The sequence below is a fragment of the Lichenostomus cassidix genome, chromosome 9, assembly GCF_008360975.1.
Source record: "Lichenostomus cassidix isolate B80296 chromosome 9, HeHo_3.0, whole genome shotgun sequence".
Classification (NCBI taxonomy): Eukaryota; Metazoa; Chordata; class Aves; order Passeriformes; family Meliphagidae; genus Lichenostomus; species Lichenostomus cassidix.
The window spans coordinates 2,655,626-2,675,646 of NC_139490.1; the positions used below are offsets into that span (position 1 = coordinate 2,655,626).

The following is a 20,021-nucleotide window of genomic DNA, read 5'->3' on the forward strand; positions in this document are numbered from 1 at the left end:
GGCACATTCAGGCAAGCAGAGTCCCCCATCTTGGGGATTACACCCAAAATTGATGCTGAGTCAGGAGCTCTTCACCTTTTATAAGTTTTGTCTTATTAGCATATTGGTCCCTGATTCTCCAGTCACACCTTCAGGTGATGATATTGATCACCCCAGCCCTGCTCCCCCCTTTCCACCACTTTTTACATATTTTTGGCCAAATATGTCCTTGAATCTCCATCCAGAGAGCTTTGTTTTGGTTAAATGTGTTGGGAACAGAGGTTCTGTAAGAGCACAGAACTACACTGAGTTACAGATACACGGCGAGGGAAAAAAACCCAAAAATTATTAAGTTATCCCAGGAGCCCCAGCACGGCCAGATTTCCTGCTGCAGCTCAGGACGTGCCACCCCTGTGTCCCTGGGATGGAGGGAGGACACTGAGAGAATCCCTGGGAGAGGAGCAGGAATCTGCAGCTGCTTCCCAGCACACGTGGAGGGAGCAGGAACAGCTCCAAATGAGGTGTGAGGAGAGCTGAGCTCCACTTGAAAGGGCTCTGAGGAACCTTGCAGCTGCTCAGGTTACGGGATCAGAGGGTGGTGGGAAGGGAAGGATCCTCAGCTCTGTGCCAAGGGAAATCCTTGGAAAACGGGGTGGGAATTACCCATCCACCTTACCAGCACTGGAAAATATTCCCTTTCCTCTTCTCTGGTGTTTCCTATTGCTTGAGTAAGGGGAAGCATGGAATGAGAATTGGAGCTGTAAAAGCACCAAGGATTTTAAAGGCATTTGTTGATCTTCACCTTTCCAACACCTCTGCACAGCCCAGACTTGACACTGCCATCCTGCTGAGCCCTGAAAATAACCCACTTTATTTTAACCAACTTCTGAGCAAAATCCAAATTTTCCCATAAATCCTGCACAGCCAGAGAGCAGAGACAGAGGCACGGATGGCATTGTGAGTGTCCTCACTGAACTCTGCCAGCAGGACAATTCTGAATTTACTCAGCAGAATCCTTTCTGCATTTGTTACACACAAACTTTGTACTAGTAACATTCTTTTTTTTTTTTTTTGCCTTTGCTTGTTATTCCCAGCGGCTTTTTTTATTGCCATTTTGCCATTTCTCACAAGTTTCTCCCTGCTGTAATTATGCCAGTCTGCTTTCCAAATATACTTTTTTTTTTTTTTTTTTTTTGGTACTGAAATAGAAAGGTTGGGACTGCACGAAGAGAGGGGGAATAATTTTCACAGAATTATTTCGGCGACTTCAGGGACTGCACGCCGTGTTTTTACAGCTTTCCATAGATCTCCCTTCTCCCTCCACTCGCACATATTTGGAAATCACTCAGACAATACGACATCCTGAATATCCCAGCCTAGGAAAAGAAACTGCTGTGCCTATAGGAGTGGAGATTTTACATGAGACAAGTGGTTATTGTCAACGAGGCTGGGAATAACTCGCCTGAACTTGGCTCCAGCCCTGTGTATGCAACAGGAGCAGTGATGGAGGAGTTACAGCATTTCTCCAGCAGCACAGCTCCCTGCAGACGTCAGCAGGTTTTATCAGGCTCACAGGGAATGTTCTGACTCTTTATTGCACTGGGGAAGTTCTGCCTCCAACAGCTCAGGCCAGATTAGGCTTTTCAAAAGCCCTGACGCTTTAATTTTTATATTTTAATGCTTTTTGACTAGCGGGGCTGAAGGGTTTTTCTGGCCAGTTTTTATCAGAAGCAAACAAAGAGGCAAAATATTTCCCAGAGATTTCTAGAAAGGCCACAGTTTTGTACAATTTGGGGGCTGAAATGTGCAAACAACACGATTAGGCAACATAACAAACGCCATATAAGATAAAACCCCCGAGAACCAAGTTTCTAATATTCTGAGCAGACTTTGGGGCTGGTGATATTTAAAGCTATAAACTCCAGCTCTCTTCAGATAACGGAGAGAAATCCACTGCAGCTGCCTGGCCGAGGCGGCGATTCAGAGATATCTCCCATAAAACCTCCGTTCATCAGTATGGGCAGCCAGCTCTGCTGCCTCTGCTCAGAACTCTGCCTCCAGCAAGGTTAGGGAGAGGCATTTCAATTTTATAATAAGATGTAGTGAGGCATGGGATGAGCACAGCATCCCGGAGATGTGCAGGGCTGTCTGGAACCGAAGGCACGAGGAGGATTCTCCCATTAAATTCCACAGCCTGGTTAAAATCCTGACTTTGTGCAGCAAAGGGCTTCAGCTCCGGCCCAGCCTTTCCCAGCAGAATTGCTGTGAGTGTCTCTCAGCACCAGCACCAGCTGGTTGATTTGAAGAGGGTTTTGCTGGGTGGATGTTTGTTGAAACTAAAAACAGGAGGAGAGTTTAGAAACAGCCATGCAGCTCTCCTGGCAGAGGCTTCAGCTCTCACATTCTCTGCCCTCTCCCCACAGCCTGGATTCTGCTCCCTGTGCTCTCTCTGAGCCCTCAGCCCGTGTGCTGGCCAGGGGACAGCTCTGTCACCATGCCAGCCTGGGCAGGAGGTGTTTCTGCTATGTGACCCAGGCGGTGGCATTCCTGCCATTCCCTCCCGTTTCCCGCTCGCCCCAGCCCAGGATAACTCTCTCATCACTCTGGGAGCACAGCAGGGACAGTCATCAGATCTCTGACTCCATTTCCTTCCAGGCACCTGCTTGAAGCAGGATTAGAAGGATAACAAGCTCAACCTTCCCCTGCCAGGTCTGCAAGAGGAACTTACAGTCCAAATATTCTGTCCCACACGCGATCCAGGAGTGCAGTAATCCTGGGGATGGCAATTTGCTCACACACACCGGATTAAAAAATGAATAAATGAACAAATAAAAATCAAAATTTTGAGCTCACAGCCCAGCAGGTGATCTCCACAGGCTCCCCAGCTGTCACCCTGGGCTTGGCAGTGTCACACACCAGTTTGTGAGGTGGGTAAAACTCTGCATTGTCCCACCAAGGGGTTTGATACCATCCACAGATCTCTCTGGTTTGTGAGACCCTTTTGCAGCATCTTATAGGATATTATTGATCTCACAGAATGGTTTGGGTTGGAAGGGAGCTTAAAGCTCCTCTCATCCCACCCCTCTGCCATGGGCACCTTCCACTATCCCAGGCTGCTCAGAGCTCCATCCAGCCTGGCCTTGGACACTTCCAAGGATGAGCCACAAAGAGCTTGATGTGACCCTAAAAGCAGGGAATTCCCCCTTTCTAACAGCGAGAAACTGCTCCAAAATGAATGAAACCAATTAGTAATAAAAGGCAGACCTCAGGGGTGTTAAATCCAGATTACCCACCCCAGCTGAGGACTGGAGGCAGCTGATGGCAAAAGATTTTGGTCTCTTAACTCCTCGATTGAAATAGCCTGGCTGAGTTGGTGGCTGTATTATAGCACTATTTACAGGCACTGTGTGAAATCACAGGCATAATAAATCCAGGGAAAGAGCTCCCGAAATCGAGAGGGAAATTCGCACTTCATTGAATTCGGTGTCAGCTCCCATTAAATTCAAAGGGACAGGAGAGTCTTCACGGGGTTACTGAGCATCTGTAAACACTTCCAAGCGTGCCCCAAGTTACAGGTTTATTTTTCAGCTCCAAAAAACTGGCCAGGCAGAGAAATGTTTATTTCTTATTAGAGAAATAGGAGGATAAAGAATGAAATGAGAGGTTTCCTAAGAGAGCAAAGACATCCAAAAATTGATCTAAATGCTATGAAATTTGGGGTGCTACACAGTTTAGAAACCTCGTTGATGTGGGGAACCTAATCTAATCTGACTTATGCCTCTTTTTTCACAGTTCTTGGCAGCACATTTTCATTCCAGGATGGTCTCAGAGGCTCTTGCCATCCTCACATTTCAGGTTTGATGTGCTTCACGTTGATGCTCTGCAGTGATGGACACATTCACAGAATCCCAGAGTGGTCCAGGCTGGAAGGAACCTCCAGAGATCACTTGGTCCAACCCTTCTGCTCAAGCAGCACCACCCAGAGCCAGGAGCCAGCTTGGATGGGACTTCAGACAGCCTGATCCAGTGAGTGCCAACCCTGCCCATGGCAGGAGCGTTGGAGAGATGATCTTTAGAGTCCCTTCTGACCCAAAATATTTCATGATTCTAGACTGTGTCTAGCCAGCTTTTGAGTAACTTCAAGAATGGAGATTCCTCAGCCTTCCTGGATAGCTGGTTCCAGGGTCTGGTCACCCTCACAGTAAATCTGTGTTTCCACTCTCACAGTAAATCCATGTTTCCATCCTCACAATAAATGTATATTTCCTGATGTTCCTGGGTTCCAGGTTTTGCCCATAGACTCCTGTCCTGGAGCACCACTGGACCAATCCTGGCTCTGTCCTTCCCACCCTCCCTTCAGTGATTTACCAACTGATCACACCTCAGCCTTCCCTTCTACAGGCAGAGCAGCCCCAGCTCTGTTTGGACATTGCTTCCTCCTCATCAAAAGGCAAATTGTAATATCCTCTCCAGGCAGGGGCAGCAGGATTGCTGGGGTTTGTATTAATTGATCACAAATTTGGGATGAGAAAAAAACCCCCTCCCTGTGTCGCTGTTGAACCGCTAGCAGAGAGAAAGACCCGGATTCTCAGTGTGGCATGAAAAAGAGAGCTTTTATTATTTAATTCCAACTTATATAGACTTTTCAAAGGTCACCCAGATTGGTCAGTCAGAAACCTCCCCCTAGGCCTGACTGGCCAGGCCTGAGCTGTCCACATCCGAGATACTGTTTTTAATAACATCCAAACTTTATCTTTGTTTATAAAACACAGGAAGAAAAGAGAAAAAGTTCCCATAAGAAAGGTCTGTGCTAGCCACATCCCCATGATGAGGTTAAAGAGCTCTTGTTCAAATAAAGCTCCTTGCTTAAATAGCACAGGGAGAAAAGAGGAGAGGAAAGATAGGTGAACATTTCAGTGACAAACCAAATTTAAAGGCTGTGCAGAAATAGGAGAGGTGACTGTGTGTGCTGCAGAAGTGAAGTTGGCACCTCAGTCCTTTCTAAATCTTCCTGGGGAAGGTTATGGTCAACAAAGCATTGCAATTCTTGGGCGTGTGGGATTAACTCACACATCCAGCCTCAGCTATAAATAAATGCCTAATTGTTCTGCAGCCTGTGTGTGCCTGAGTCAAAGCACAGCCCCAGGATCCACTGCTGAAAGAGCTCTGCTTGCCTCAGCTGCTCAATCAGGGCTCACTGTAAAGCCCACAAACCTCAACTGAGAGCCTTTCACACTTCCATGTTCCTCAGATGAGGTTTCTAGTGCAAAATGTTGAAGCAAACAAATCTTAGAGAATGAAATTAGAAGATGACTGAAAATGAAATCCCAAAGTTTTCTTAAATCGTAGGGTTTAATTGCTATTCAGAGCTCAAAGGGCAAACATGAGCTGGGGACAGGGAAAGCTCTTCTAGGCTGAAGGTTTAATAGTTACAAACAACTTGGAGAGGTAGGAAAGGCAGAATGAAGAAAGAATTAAATTAATTGTGGCTGAATTCTGTGTATGGGAACACCCTGGTTGGCAACCACTGGGGAAAATCACCTTGTCTTTTTCTTGTCATAAAGCACAACAATGGAGAAGAATTGATTTTCACAATTTCACAACACTAAATAACAGCTCAGGCAACATGGAGAGGAAAAGCAAGAAACAGAAAGGAAAAGGTAAAAATACCTTGAGTAACTGAAGCCTATCTGATGCAATTTGCTACAGAGATTCAAAAGAAAAATAGAGAAATTACTCAGTGATTGGTGAGAGATATTAATTAAGAGCAAAGGAAAGATTACCCAAAAATTTTTGTTATGTGAATTTGGATTGGAACTGGAGATTAAAAAGTATCACAGTCAGGTGAACTCTGGATTCTGATGCAGAAAAAAATGGATGTGTTCTTATTGTCTGTGTCCATATTATGTAGTTTGCTGGATTTTAATAATCTGTATATTGACCAGGATAACTATTATACACACACACAAAAGAAAGGCTGTTTAATTTGAGGGAATGATTTCTTCTCTCTGAAGATTTTCTTGATAAATGAGTTTTTCCTTCACTATTGCCCATTTCAGGTCAGTCACAAACACAGATCTGAATTTCAGGAGGTGTTTAATGTGATTGTCAGAGCTGTTGGAATATTTGATGGGACTGAGCTCCTCCGAGGGAAGCAGCAAAAAGTTTTCCTCCCTCAAGGAGGTGGAAGAGAAGGAAAACTGTGGTGTCAGCAGCTCTGCCACCTCCGTGGCTGTGTCTGGCAGGGCTGAGATCTTCCATCAATCAGGCCCTGAGCTCCTGCTGGGGCTTTGAACCTCTCCAGAGCTCAGACACAGCTGAGCCACCTGGCTGGAGACCATAATGAGAAGCCAAGCAGACAAGTCCTGATTCCCAACCAGCACCTGAGAACTTCCATAACTCACCCAAAACCACCCTCGGAGCAGCTCACCTACTTATTGCCAACCACAACTCATCCCTTTGTGTTTTATTTCACAAATTCTCCATTACTTGCTCCACTTGTGCCGAAATGGCCTCCTGTATTTCAAAGTATTCCAGGCTGATCTTGTACTTCGCTTTTTGGTGTCGAGAAACCTTCAGACAATTGAACAATCAGATTACTGAGGAGCTGTTAAGTGCCTGGTGATGCAAGGAAGTGTGAGCTGTTGAAGAGCTAATGTGAAAAATGGCAAATTATATGCTACCAGCTCGGTCTGAAAGGGAAAAAGGGAGGAATAAGTCAATGTGATTAGACAGGGCTATATTCAATAAGCACAATTTTGGATTGAAATTGTGCAAGAAGAATTTTATTCCTTAGCAGGTTTTCCTTTGGATTATAGAAGTTACCTCTGCTCTGCAAGATATGTTTTGCCTTTGCAATCCTCATATTTATAGGAATGATCTGATTGAGGAGAATTGGATGCACAGAAAAGAGAATTTCCTTTTTTTTTTTTTTTACAATGTAGATATTAAAATGGATTGTCTATATTAAAAACTGCAAAGATTATTTATACAAGAAGTGCCCAATCAATCATTTTTCAAGCAGAAATGCTGTCAAAAAGAAAAATGTTGCATTAATGATTGTTCTTTGGCAACTCTGCCCAGGTTTCTCTGGAATGAGAAGTTGTTGAGTTCATTTGAGTGGACACAGCACAAAGCCATTACTTTAGGCAGCTGGTAACTTTGGCCAAAGGACTAAGTGAGCATTTGCACAGAAAATCTGAATAAAATTGACCGCAGTGCCTGTGTTTTGCTGCATTTTATTGACAGGGATTTAGCAAGTCCTCAGTTCTGAACCAAATCTGAGGTTAAAAATGTAAATATTAGCAGAAGAATTGCCACAGCACCAACTGAGACACAGGAGGTTCAAATGAGAATGTTCTTCTTTTGCACAAACTCTGGAGAAACCCAACAGTGTCAGAGACTTCCTGGTAGAATAAAATGCTGTTTGGAATTCTTATGGGATATCCTGGTCACAGTAAATTCCTTAAATCCAGATTTCAAACACTGAGGTTCTGCTCCAGCTGCCAAACCTTCCCTCCCCAGTCCCAAAAATGCCCAAATTCCATAGAACCATCATTTCTGGTTTGTTCAAGCAAACAGCCTGAGTTTATCTTCCTAAAATTCTCCTTTCTAGAGACATATTCAGGTTGCACTGAAAGCCTGAATCTGGCTTAGAAGGGAGTGGGGAATTGGCAGTGCAGAATATTCAGGAATTCATGGGTCATGTTCTCATAAAGTGAGGAAAGCTTTATATCAGAAAATACATTTTTTTATACAACATATACAAAACATAGCAGAAACTGTGTTTTTAATAGAATGTCCAGAAAATACAATCAATATACATTAATATTGGAAAAAAAATCTGAGTGTTTATGGTGTTAAACATGGACTAGAAAGAATTTACCAGACTGCCCATTTCCATTGAAACTGAAGTCAATGGCAAACTACAAAGACATTTTTATGAAGCCCAAAAGATCGCAAGGAAAATGCAAAAAAATACTTTTAATTATAGCATTTCAATCATTATCTATATATTTACAGAAGTACCTATACCCTGGAGAGAGATGGCAAGTATTTGTATGAAGGAAGGTGAAGAAGGTCACAAAAACTGCACATTCTGTGGGAAATGGGGAAAGTGGGCTCTGTAATTAATGGATCAAATTGCCAGGGAATTGTAGAGAGGATCAGAGGGTAAGAAGATAATTAGCAGATCAAAGGGTGAGAAGCCAAGTGGTGAAATAAAGTGGTAGTAATAGAGACAGCTAAAGAGGAATTATTGACCAATAATTGTATTGCTTCAGGCAATGTCTGCTTGGATAGAGCCATTATTAAGAAGGCTCTTAATGGACTAATCTGTTTTTATAAAAGTGGAGTTATGAATGTCAAATGCCATGAATTCGCTGGAGTGCTCTGCCTGTAATGTGGTTTTTAGGGGTTTGTAACCAACGCCAGTGGGAAAGAAAAGGAATTTGGGTTGCAGTGCTTGGATTTGTGGTCGAGGGATCTTCCTCTAAATGGAGAGGTAACACAGAGTGGGATTTTCAGGGATTTTGGCGTTTTGTTCTTGGATCAACAGAAATTGCAGGGTTTATTCTGGAGTGGGTGAAATGCTGGGCTAAAGCCTCCTCTGCTCTGAGTTTTATTCCTTTCCCTGCAGGCTGAGTTTTGTCTGAGATCCCTCTCTGTACTCAGGACTAACAATTCCTGCACTTGGGAGCTCCTGGAGAGGTTTGCTGTCAAGGCCCCTCTCTGGAAATGAATTTTTGCATATTTTGGTTTCAATATTTGAAAAAAGAGACACTCTGAGTGTGGATAAGGATGGGAAATGCCTCAGTGGATCAGATTTAGGGGACAATGACACCCATCTGTCAATAACCTTCGTGAAGGAGCAGAGGATCCTCAGGTGGGCAGAAGACAGTGCCAGTTTTTCCAGGGATTGCCAGAGGAAAATTTTGGGTTCTGCTTCCATTTTTCAGAGTCCATTGCCTCACAAATAACAGCACCATGGAATATGCAAAAGAAATGGCATTTGTAGTTAGCACCTAATGGAATTTGCTCTGCAAAGAGGAGCAGGTAAATTCAATTTGTTCACATCTTTACTCTCCCATTTAGCTCATCATTAAGCTAAATCTTCATCTGTTGGAAAAAAAAAGTGTTTTCTAAGGTGTGGAATTTTTTTTTCTTAAATAGTAAATACCTCCCAGATTTTTAAGTGATAGGGAAGATTGAAAATGTCACTCAAAGGAGCTTTTGTGCTTCTGCTGAAGGCAATGACAAAATTTTAATTAACTGAAAGTCACCCAGTGATCTAAAATTGGGAGTGCTGTGTCATTCCCAGAGAGAGATGGATATAGGAATTTGTGGAATGGAGGAAATGGTGAGTTTTATGTATAAAATTGCAGTTTTGGTTTTTAATAATCTTTTTTGCAACCAGAATTCTACCTGCAGTGAGAGGTCCAGGGTCAAGCTCTTTTTAAGAGCAGAGATGGGGAAAATTCTAGCCATGCTCATCATTGCTGTAGCCCTGAAAATGAAACATGAAATGGGATGAAGGTCTAGATAAAAAAACTATGTTGGAAGATAAAAAAGCAGAAAATTTTTTTCTGCTGTTATCACTCTTAATTAAAAAATAAAATAATTTAAATATTTGCTTTAGGTCATATAAAATGGGGCATGGTTAAGGTTATTTAATGACTGATGTAACTTCTGCTAGAGGTACCTATAAAATTTATATCTCTGTAATTAGTGAGTGAGAAAAATTTAATATTTCAGAGGTATCACTTGGAATGTGTAATTCCAGCTGGTTCCTACAACCCTAAATAAGGTCCTATTACACACTTTGTGAACAATCCTTGATAAATGATGATTGGTCACATCTTTTGTTGCTTTTTCTGGGTTAAAACCTTAATTTTGTCACATTTGGGATGATAAAATCAGATCAGTGTTGAAATGCAGTTGAAATGTAACTGTTGGGTGAGAAATGGTGCTGCACAGGCTGTGCTGGAGAGAGGCTGACGAGGTGATTAAACATCCTGCAAGAAGGAATTTCATTGGGAAGATTGAGAGCTGTGATGAGAACTCCTCTCTTCCTACACACTTTTACCACTTCTCAGTCTAGCTGAGGACTTGGAAATATTTTATAAATTAAAGAAATTAACCCCAGCACTCCCAAACTATGAGGATCACCTCCACCTTTCACACATGGTTCTGTTAATAGTGGACAAAACATTAACTCCTGCACCAGGAATGGAAATGGAGCAGAGTCAAAAAGATCAGGAGCTGTTGCTCTTTTCCAGGTGAATATATGGGTTTGGAAGGAACAGAAGGATAATTTGCAATACAACAATGATTTAGTACAATAATAATTTCCTGCTTTGCTCCAGATCCCTGAAAACAGTGCTGGGGTTTTTAAAAAGTGATGACCAGATTCAGTAAATCCCAAAAGACAGAGCCCACAGCCTCTGGAAGTCTCAAGCTGTCAGGGAGGGAACTTTTTCATTGCTCACTTTTGTGCAGCAGACTCTGAGCAGGAACCAAACTCTGTTTTTCCTGCTGCTTGTCCCCAAACCAACCCAAATCCCAGCGCGGCCAAACCCTCCCCAGCCTGCCCTCCTTCCAACATGCCTGCAAGCCTTAGTTAGTCTCACCTGCAATCCAATTAAAAGCCTCTCAGAACTCTGCACCTGCACTAATTGCAGATTCACATCGCTGCTTTGCAGTCATTAAGTCCATGAGTTAAAGTTTTGATGAGAGCAGCTAATCTGGTTTATCAACACGGTGCGGCGAGGTTCCCGCGCTAAACCGCGATAATCAGTGTGCGCGCCTCAGGAGCTCAGCAGGGGTCAGGCAGGAATTATCTTGTCTCACCAAGCATTTCGAGATGGCTAATTATGTTTGTTCGGAAAAGTTGGGCCTGGAAACAACCAAAATCTGAGGGAGAAGCTTCACAACTTTTGAATAATTGTGAATAACTCGTTTGGCTGAGGTGTTGATTTATTTCAGAAAGTTTTGTGAGGATTTTGTTTTTCAGTGAAGACTGAGGTACTGGGGTTGTGTTTTCAAAGGGTGACATAAAATTCCATCTCCATGTTGCTGACAAAGCCTGGTAACAGCTGTTGGGCCTGTATTTTTATGGATATCAGTGCACAAGGATACATATTCCCTAAGAGACACATGGTGTGGTCATCCCACGCCACAGAGTCAGGGTTGCTCAATATTCACCCTGTGCACACAGCTGCCAAATTCCTGCTGTAGATCCCAGAGCTGCAGCATCCAAAGAGTCTAAAATTCCATATTTTACCAGGGATTTTTTAAAATAAGTTTCTTTATGCTTATCCAGCAGCAACAGAAAACCCACCTAGCGCTGTGGACGAGGATAAATAAAAACAGAGCATGGAGAATGAGAGAAATACTTGTAATTCAGCCAGGAACTTTTTTTTTCCTGATGGATTCTTGCTCCCAATCCACCCGGAGTAAATCAACACACCTGTGGCATGCAGTGCAGATGGAGCAGGAATGGCAAAGCTGCTACACAGGTGTTGGGCTCAGGCTCTGCCTGGCCAAGGGCACTGGGGCTTTGGCAGATGCCCAGAATTCCAGGGGCTGGAAGAGAAAAGACAGGGAGAAAGGAGTCAGCTGGCAGCAGCACCTTCCAGAGCAGCCCCCAAGCCTGAGCCAAACCTGCCCATCTCATTCCTCACTCCGTGCTCTGCATCACTGTCAAATTCCTAAACTTATTTGGCAATTCAGGGGGAGGAATTTTTGGCTGGAGTTGTTGGAACAGAGACATTGGGATACTGAGTAGGTGCTGTTAAACCCTTCCACTGCTGATCATTCTGGGGCAGGTGCTCCTGTGTGGGGCCTTCTTGTTTTTCCTTTCCCCTATTTGTTTGGGTTCTCTTTACACCTGATTTTTTATCACTCCCATTTTCCCCCACATTGGTTCCCCCACCTTTGTTGTGGGTTTTGTTTTCCATTTCCTTCCTTCCTTCCTTCCTTCCTTCCTTCCTTCCTTCCTTCCTTCCTTCCTTCCTTCCTTCCTTCCCTCCCTCCCTCCCTCCCTCCCTCCCTCCCTCCCTCCCTCCCTCCCTCCCTCCCTCCCTCCCTCCCTTTTTTGGGGCATGTATTTTTTCTTCCCCTCTTCTTTGTTTTTAAATTTTTTTTTGTTTGTTTTCCTTTTTATTTCTATTTTTTAACCCCTTTCTTAGTGGGTTTTTTTTTTTGGGGGGGACAGGGCGTTTTTGTTTGTTTTGTTGGGTTTTTGTTTCCTCTTATTTGTTTAATTTGGTGTCCTTTGCGTTCACTTTTCTAATGTTTTCTTTTCCTCTCTTCTTTTTTTTTTTTCCTCCTAATTAATTTTCCTCTCCTTGTTTTTAGGGGTTTTTGGAGGGTTTATTTTCTCTCTTGTGCCATTTTTCCCCCTCAGCTGGAGGGGAAGGAAGGACAGGAACCTGCAGTGGCCATGGTGGCATTTGGCACTGCTGGACAGGCTGGACAGGCTGCAGGTGTAACTCAAGCACAGTGACGTTGGTGATGTCCCTCTAAATAGCTCTGCTGATGGTGCAGAACTGGTGCTGAGCCAGGAGAAATGATAAAACATAATCAAGCCCCAGAAGATGTTGTTATAATGTTGATGAAGACAAATTTCTATCCCCACTCTGCCCCTGTTGTGTTCAGATTAATCCGTGTGGAATCTCTGTGAGAAAAAGCCAAACCACTTGGGGATGATCTGCTGGGACAGGAGAAGGATCTATTCTATTTTATAAACTATGGTCATTTTCTCTCCAAAATTCGAATTCAAATAATTTTTTTCTGTTTTCAAAAATATTTAGATTTCTTCTGTTGCAAAACCACCTCTTTGGCTCAGAGCTGGTGGGGCTGAGCTGTCTGCTCGTGAAGATTTCACTGGGTACATCCATCCTTGTGTTTACAGAGCAGAAATCTCTGCTGGATAAATACCCTGAGCCTCTGCTGACCAAAGAAGGCCAAAATCCAGGCTTCCACTTCAGCAGAGATTTGTCTTTATTAGTGTGATAAAATTGGAGTGATGGCCAAAGGCTCAGGACAGCAAGGCTCGAGCACCTGTTCCAAAAATCCAGCCTACAAGGGGATATAAGTTATGAGGGTAAAACCTGCAGTTGGGAGGAAGCCTGGAAATTTTGGGAGGGTCTGAGTTGTGTTAGAGACAATTTTGGCCACTGTTCAAAGCCATAAATCTTCAGTGTGGCTTGGGCCAGCTTTGCAGCCTGGCCCTGCTGAGGTTCCATCAACATCCCAATAAAATAATAAAATAAATTCCCTTCTGAATCTGATATTCGAGCAGGAGAAAAGACTGGATTTCACACAAATAATGCTTAACTTCACTGAAATCTTAACTAACAGACATTTCTTCAGACAAAACATTTTAAAATGAAAAAAAGGTGGGTCTAATTAAGCAGTTTTTGCTGGGAAATGTCTGACTTCAGTCCTCCAATATCTAAAATAAGTGTGAAGTATCTGTTGTTAAACCTGGGAGATGATAAACCCGATGACAACTGCTTTAATGCCAACATTTTTGCTGGCACTGCAGTTCATTTTGTTCGAATCTTTCATCAGCTCTGCGCCTAAATTCGGAATTCTTGCTTTGGGGATCAAGAATGGTAAGAAAGAATCGACACATTTTCTCAGGTTTCACAGAGCAACCTGTGTTTCTTGGCTCTCAGGAGCGAAAATAAAACATCAATTAACAAGATTCCATCTCCAGGAAGGTCTGGGTGAGAGATCTCTCTAATATATAATCATCATTTTCAGCAATCACAGTCTTTTTTTGCTCTTCATTACCTTAACCATTTACATCCAAACACTTCAGGCTTTCCTATTTTTTTGCAGATACAAGACAAAAATGACTACATGATCTATTGATTCCATTTGAATGATAAATGGAGATATTATTTCCCAGCAGGTGAATAAATACAAAGCTAGCAAGTCGCACCAAGAAAATCAGTAAAACCACACTTCAAAAAGTGGTTTCACCTCTGTTTTACTCTGGCAAAAACCACCCTCACAGCCAAGTATTTTATAAACTCCTTCACCACCTGTCCTTCCCAAAGGTTATTTTACATTTTAATTGGGACAGATATTTTCCCCTCATTGATTAGGCTGATCAGACAGATGGATAGGGAAATGTTGCATGGAGAAAAATTGATAAATACTATGATAATGCATGTGATTGATCAATTACCTGTGGTATAAGTAGTGCTACATAAAGAGGACTTTTGGATAATTTTGAGTTTTGATCACCTTATCCAAATGGTCAGATTTTTTTTCTTTTTCTCTGTGCAGGTTTTGACTGCAGCCTTTGAAAATCCTCTGCTAAAAGGTGGTTTTCCATAATGTAGTCAGGGAAATAATTGTGCTCTCCTAGAAATAACTGAAAAGATGATAAGCCATCCTCTCTTGCAGAATTTGGCCTTCCTGTATAAATAAATGCTTTCAGTGCAGGGATCCTGTGTGGTCAAACTGATTGCCAGGAAGAGAACACTCTCAGTTCATTATCTGGAGTTCTTCAGCTCAATCCAAGGAGGCATTTTGCAATCACCAGCACAGAAAATAGATGCACTGAGATGCTATTGCATTTACAGAAAGCTTCAGGATAATTTATTTATGAGATGGCTTGTTGCTCTTACATACTACTTGCATTCATCAAATTCTTGGCATTTATTCTTCCCAGTTGGGCCAGTGAAAAGCAACCAATTAAGGTGTTATTCAGGCAGAAAAATTCCAACCTCATCCAGGAGCAGGGAAGTAGGAAGAATTATCCACGGGTTTCTTTAGAAGCTTTGGGTAGGTTCAGCTCAAGCAGGTGGGAGGTGCCACCTCCTGGGGCAGGGAGCTCAGCTGGACATGGCACAGAGTCCTTTGTGTCCTTCCCACCAGGTGACAATGTCCCTCTGCCCTGATCCCTTCCCAGCCTTCCCCCCAGGAGGTTTCTGGCCATTCCCCACTCTCCTGTCACCGATTTTGGGGTGAGAATCTGCTGACACAGGGATGGAGGTTCCTCTGCAGGTGCAAATCCTGCTCCTGGTGTTCCTGTAAATGTGGGGTGTCCCTCAGCCAGGAGGGACAAAAAATATCATTATTGGAGCTTCCCTCCATGGGAGGGATTTTAGAAGCTAGAAATCTGTGAATTCATTCTTTGAGAGTCTATAATTCTTTACTCCCTGCAAAATGAGGGTGGTGGAAAAGGCTTTGAGTTTTCCAGCTTGTTTCACTGTAGCACTTGATTTGGGCTTTCAGTACATAACTCAGATCCTTTCCTGCCATGGCTTTGTCCTACAGATTTGGCCAGGAAGAAGCAGCCATTCACACTTTTATGGCAGTCTTAAAACTTTTTGGTCTAACAAGCAAATATTGTCTGGTGTGTCCAGCAAAGTTATTGTATCTTTATGTTTATGTCGATGAAATTATGCCTGAAACAAGGTTTGAGTGCTGTGGAATTGCAGTTAAAGATTAAATCTGATTGTGTTTCGCACGGCAATGCTGTAAAACTGCTATTTCTGCTTCAAAAAAAATCCATTTTCCTCTACCACACTGCATTGTTTCTTTGAAGGGTGAATTTAAGCCTCAGTATTTATAATAATATGTACATCATTGATCTCCAGCCTTTAATCTCTACAGTCCTACTTAACCCAGTGAAGCTTCAAAGGGTTATAGGTGCCTTATATATATAATTTTTCTTTTTATTGAGAGAGGAAGTAAAATATAAATGAAAGCTCTGGAATCCAAATTATATCTGTAACATTTCCTTTTAATCCACATAACATATTTAATGCTCGACATGTTGGGAAGCTACCTGGATATTTGCCTGATGAACAGTTACAGGGACATACTGGAAAGAGTAAACATATTAATTAGTGACTGCACAGCTCCTTCTTGCTGGTGTAATCATTAAATTGATTTTTCCAGTCTGACATGTAATTGTTCCAGCGATGGAATCCTGCTTTCCACTCTCGTTCTGCTTCATCAGTATTTCCTGTAAAACATGAAATGGGTTACATTAATCTAAATTTGAATCTCTTTGTATGCTAATTGAAAAATAATTTTGATTATCAATGTCATCTGCTCCAAATTCATTACGGGATGGTCTTTCGCTTCTTTTCTTAAACCTGGAGTGACTGAAAATTCAGTGATTAGTATTTTGTCTTTGCATCAGAAAGGAAGGACTGCAAAGATCTTATTCAGGAAGGGTAATAAATATACTGTGGATTTTTAAAAATATAGATATTTGTGTGTATATTTTGGATAATACTTCTGAACATCAAATTCATCATTTTAAAGACACTTTTTTTTTTTTTATTCCTCAAAATATTCCTTTGGTTCAATATCCCCTGCATGGAAACCCACATATCCTGTAGACTAAAACATGCAGAATGAGAGAGATGTTTGTAAAGATAGAGTGAAATCACAGCTTTGTCCAAGGCAACAGCAGGATTGTGCTTCTTTTAATGGATTCCAGTGGATGTCCAAGATTTCACACCCTCCCATGGAATAAATCCCCAAGTTTCAAGCATAAAGGGCACAGGTTTGGAGCAGGATATTGTAAAATGTAGACTATGAAACCTCTTCTCTTTTCATGACACCTCTACTCTTTGCTGAGTCATCCCACGTGCCAAGGAAATACTTATTGCCAAATTTGTTAGAGGTACCGGAGCAGAGGGTGAGGATGAGAAGAGTGATAAAAACACAGCATTTCCCAGGGTTCCCAGAGTATTTTAGGGACAGGGATCCCTTCCTGCAGCCCCAGAAGGTGATGAACACCATGCAGGAACATCCGACAAAGAGGTGGACAACCCCTGCAGGCTGCATCAATTCCTGGGCTCATTCTTTGTATCAGCTGTAGGCTTCAGGACAAAGTTCAGAAAGCACTGATGGTCCATGATCTTTATTCATTCTGGACTCTCTCATGGTGTCCCACCCTGGCACAGCTCATTCCCAGACAAACTTGGTCATTGTGTTCCTGAGGTGACAATTCCGCGGTTCTTTATGCTCCTTTGGCTTTACGATCTTCTGCTGCAGCACAGCCTGGGCCCTTTCCCTCCATCAATACATCCCTTCCCCCTTTTTTATGATCTGCCAGCACTGCAAGTGTGGTTGCTGATGCAAAAATGAAATACTTCTGTGTTTTACACATCAGTAGAGAAAATATTCGGGAGAGAAGGTTCACAGATTCCGAGATTTAGCTCGGAGAAGCATCCAGTAATTTGGTCGCTTATCTGCAGTTTAGCTCGACGTTTCCAAACCTTTTTGGTCTGGAAATCCAGATGGCAATTTAATGAGACTTTGAAATGAGATTTACTTCTTGGTTTCGGTGAGACCAGAAATAAAACCAAGGTACTTTTTATTCGGGAAGTCCTGTAGTTTTGCATGTAGTCAGAAGGAAAAGTGTGAAGAACAAACATGGGGAAAAATGTCAATAAATTAACCATGTCCTTCTTTCTCAGCTCAAAGTTGTAAGTAAGCTTGGTTACAACAGATATCAAAGTCATGTTCAGGTATTTAAATTTTTTTTTCTGCAGGCCACAACTGCTGTTAACTCAAAGATGATTTGGAAGTGCTGGTAACAATAAAACCTCATTTTCAGTGCTAAGCTATGCAGACAGAACTCAGAACTATGGGGACAAGACATGCACAGCATTCTGCTTTCCTGATTCTGAGAACTCTCCTTTGCACATATTTAATTTAAAGATGTAGACAGTGTTTCAGGCAAAGCCAAATTTTCCGTATTAAGTGGAATGGATTGGTAATTTAGTGTCAGGCAAAGCCAAATTTTCCATATTAAGTCAAATGCATTGGTAATTTAGTGTATTGAGGAGCAGCAGTATTATTTAGAGAAAACTGCCTGAACTGTGTTTCTCGTTTTATTCTTGATTTTGGGTATTCAGTTTTATTTATCCAGGCAAAACCTTCACTTATGAATTAAAAAGAAAACCCAAAACCATTCCTTCTTTAATTATTCAGGTGTAGACGCGTTTGAAGTCTACCCAAAGACTTTAGACCCTGGAATATCTCTACCATAGACACATCTTGAATTAAAAGTCACCGTTCTGGAGTGTAAATTATGGGGCTTTTCAGTCCTTTTTAAAGATTATGGTGAAGAAGTGAGTCAGCTAGAGAAAGAAGACATCCAAAAACTCAGAGGAGCCACCATTATGAATCTAAAAGACAAAAAGGGGAAGGAAAATGCTGAAATAAGATCTCGGATTCCCATTTGTTTGCTTTTTTTCGCAGTGATAAGATCCAAATTGAAGTCACAAGTCGATGCATCCCATTATCACCAACATCATCAATCTCTGGGAAGCAACCACCCGTGACTTGGACGAGCTGATGGCTGGGAGGCAGAAAAGAAAAAGATTAGAGAGTCCAAGTTGCCTGATAATTACAGCTCAGAGCCCTGGGTGGCTGCAGAGCCATGGAGACACAGGCAGGGCACAAAAATAGGGAATTTTCTGTGTGCAGCCATTGGGGAAATCCCAAAATCCACCTTCATTCCCATTCCAAAGCCCAGGGAGGTTGACAGGGAGAAAAAGGGACATTCTGTGGGCAATGAATTAGTGCTCTGAAAAGTCCAGTTTAACAGAAAAAAACCCACAAAAAAAGGGATTTTTTGATTCTCCAGCAGTGCCAGTGCAATCAGCTGGAATTTCCTATCATTCTGTTTATCCCTCACTTCAATGGTGTTACAGCAAAGTTAAATTTATCACCATCCCATCCTTTGAACTGCTGGATGTGCCAATAAAGTGCTAATCTTCATGTTAACACACAAAAATCATTTAAGATTGGGATAAAGGCCATATAGCTGTTAATTAATGAGGGATGACAAGGTAGAATTAATTGTTCTGTCCTCAAAAGCTCAGGATTGCAGGTTTCTGGATTCATTAGTATGATCAATGCTACAGGTTTATGCTGCAGATGCTCATGGTGAGAGTTTCTTCACAAACGTCCAGAAAGGAGAAAACAAATAATGTCTATATTCAATATTCTTTAATCACACTCTCTGGATATCAAAGATTGTTACCCACAGCAGAACATTCATTTTCACATGTGTTTTTAAGGACTTCAGATTATTTTCTTTTACTGTTTTCTTTCTTCTAAAAGTCAGCCGAGCTCTCTGGGAGATGAATTATTCTAAGGGCTGTTATCTTTCCAATGATATGGGATGAAAGATTGGAAATAAATCAGATTTTTTAGGTAGAGAAACTTATTACTCAGAGGTGCCATGAGTAAAATCTTTGCTGGGAGGTGTAGTAGTATTGGTGAGGTTGCTTTTGAGTAGTTTACATTTCTCCATGGATTCAGCTCTGGGGAAATTTAATTTAATTCTGATGATGAATTTTCTATTTAGTCAATTTTTTAATATTCTTACCACCCTGAATATTTAGCTGTGTCCAGTCTAGGTATTGGTTGGAGGATCATAACAAACACAGTATTTTTCATTACTCATTGGTCAAGAGGTTGAACATTTCTCTGCCTCCACAAAAATAAAAATCTTTTTAGGGTGGTTTTAAAATGTAATGTATTTATATGACCAAGCTTGATTTCTTTATAGATGATCCATGATGCAGTAATATCAAACGAAATAGAAAAATATGCCTCAGGCACACTAAAATAGTAATGGAAGAGTAAATGGAAAGTTTGGCTGCCTGCAGCTCTCTACAATCAAGAGGAAACAGACAATATAAATAGGAAGAGCTTTAGATGCATTAAAGGTGTGTTGAGGAGGTAAAGTCTAACACAGATGCTTTTACAATTAACATAGGATTGCTCTAAAAGCTCCTCAAAAGTCATTTATTGTTTACTGTCCCTCCAGTGCGATTCCTTTAGCTGCAGCCAGCAAAACCCTGCTGGTTTCAGAAGGAAATGGGAAATGCTGAGTGCTCCCAGCTTGTCCTGGGTGAGCAGGTTGGAGATTGGGCTCAGGGCGTTGGAAATTGGGTTAAAATCTGTGCAGGAATTGTGTCTGCTGGGATGGAGAGCCCATGGCTAAGTCCAACTGAGCTGCCCAGTGATTGTTATCGAGCTGGACA

At 42.0% G+C, this 20,021-nt stretch overlaps 1 protein-coding gene across 3 annotated transcripts in view; it reads right to left on the minus strand.

Annotated features, from left to right (window-relative positions):
• Positions 1 to 11,358: 11,358 nt before the first annotated feature.
• BCHE (butyrylcholinesterase) overlaps positions 11,359 to 20,021 on the minus strand; it is a 38,916-nt gene continuing 30,253 nt past the window's right edge. For 2 of the 3 annotated variants that reach the window (XM_085068960.1, XM_085068962.1), the window contains exon 4: positions 15,725 to 15,970. In XM_085068960.1, the coding sequence (XP_084925086.1) occupies positions 15,849 to 15,970 (122 nt within the window). In that variant the 3' untranslated portion in view covers positions 15,725 to 15,848. Of the gene's footprint in view, positions 11,563 to 15,724; positions 15,971 to 20,021 lie in introns of those variants that run through there. The other variant, XR_014853981.1, reaches the window with a different exon arrangement.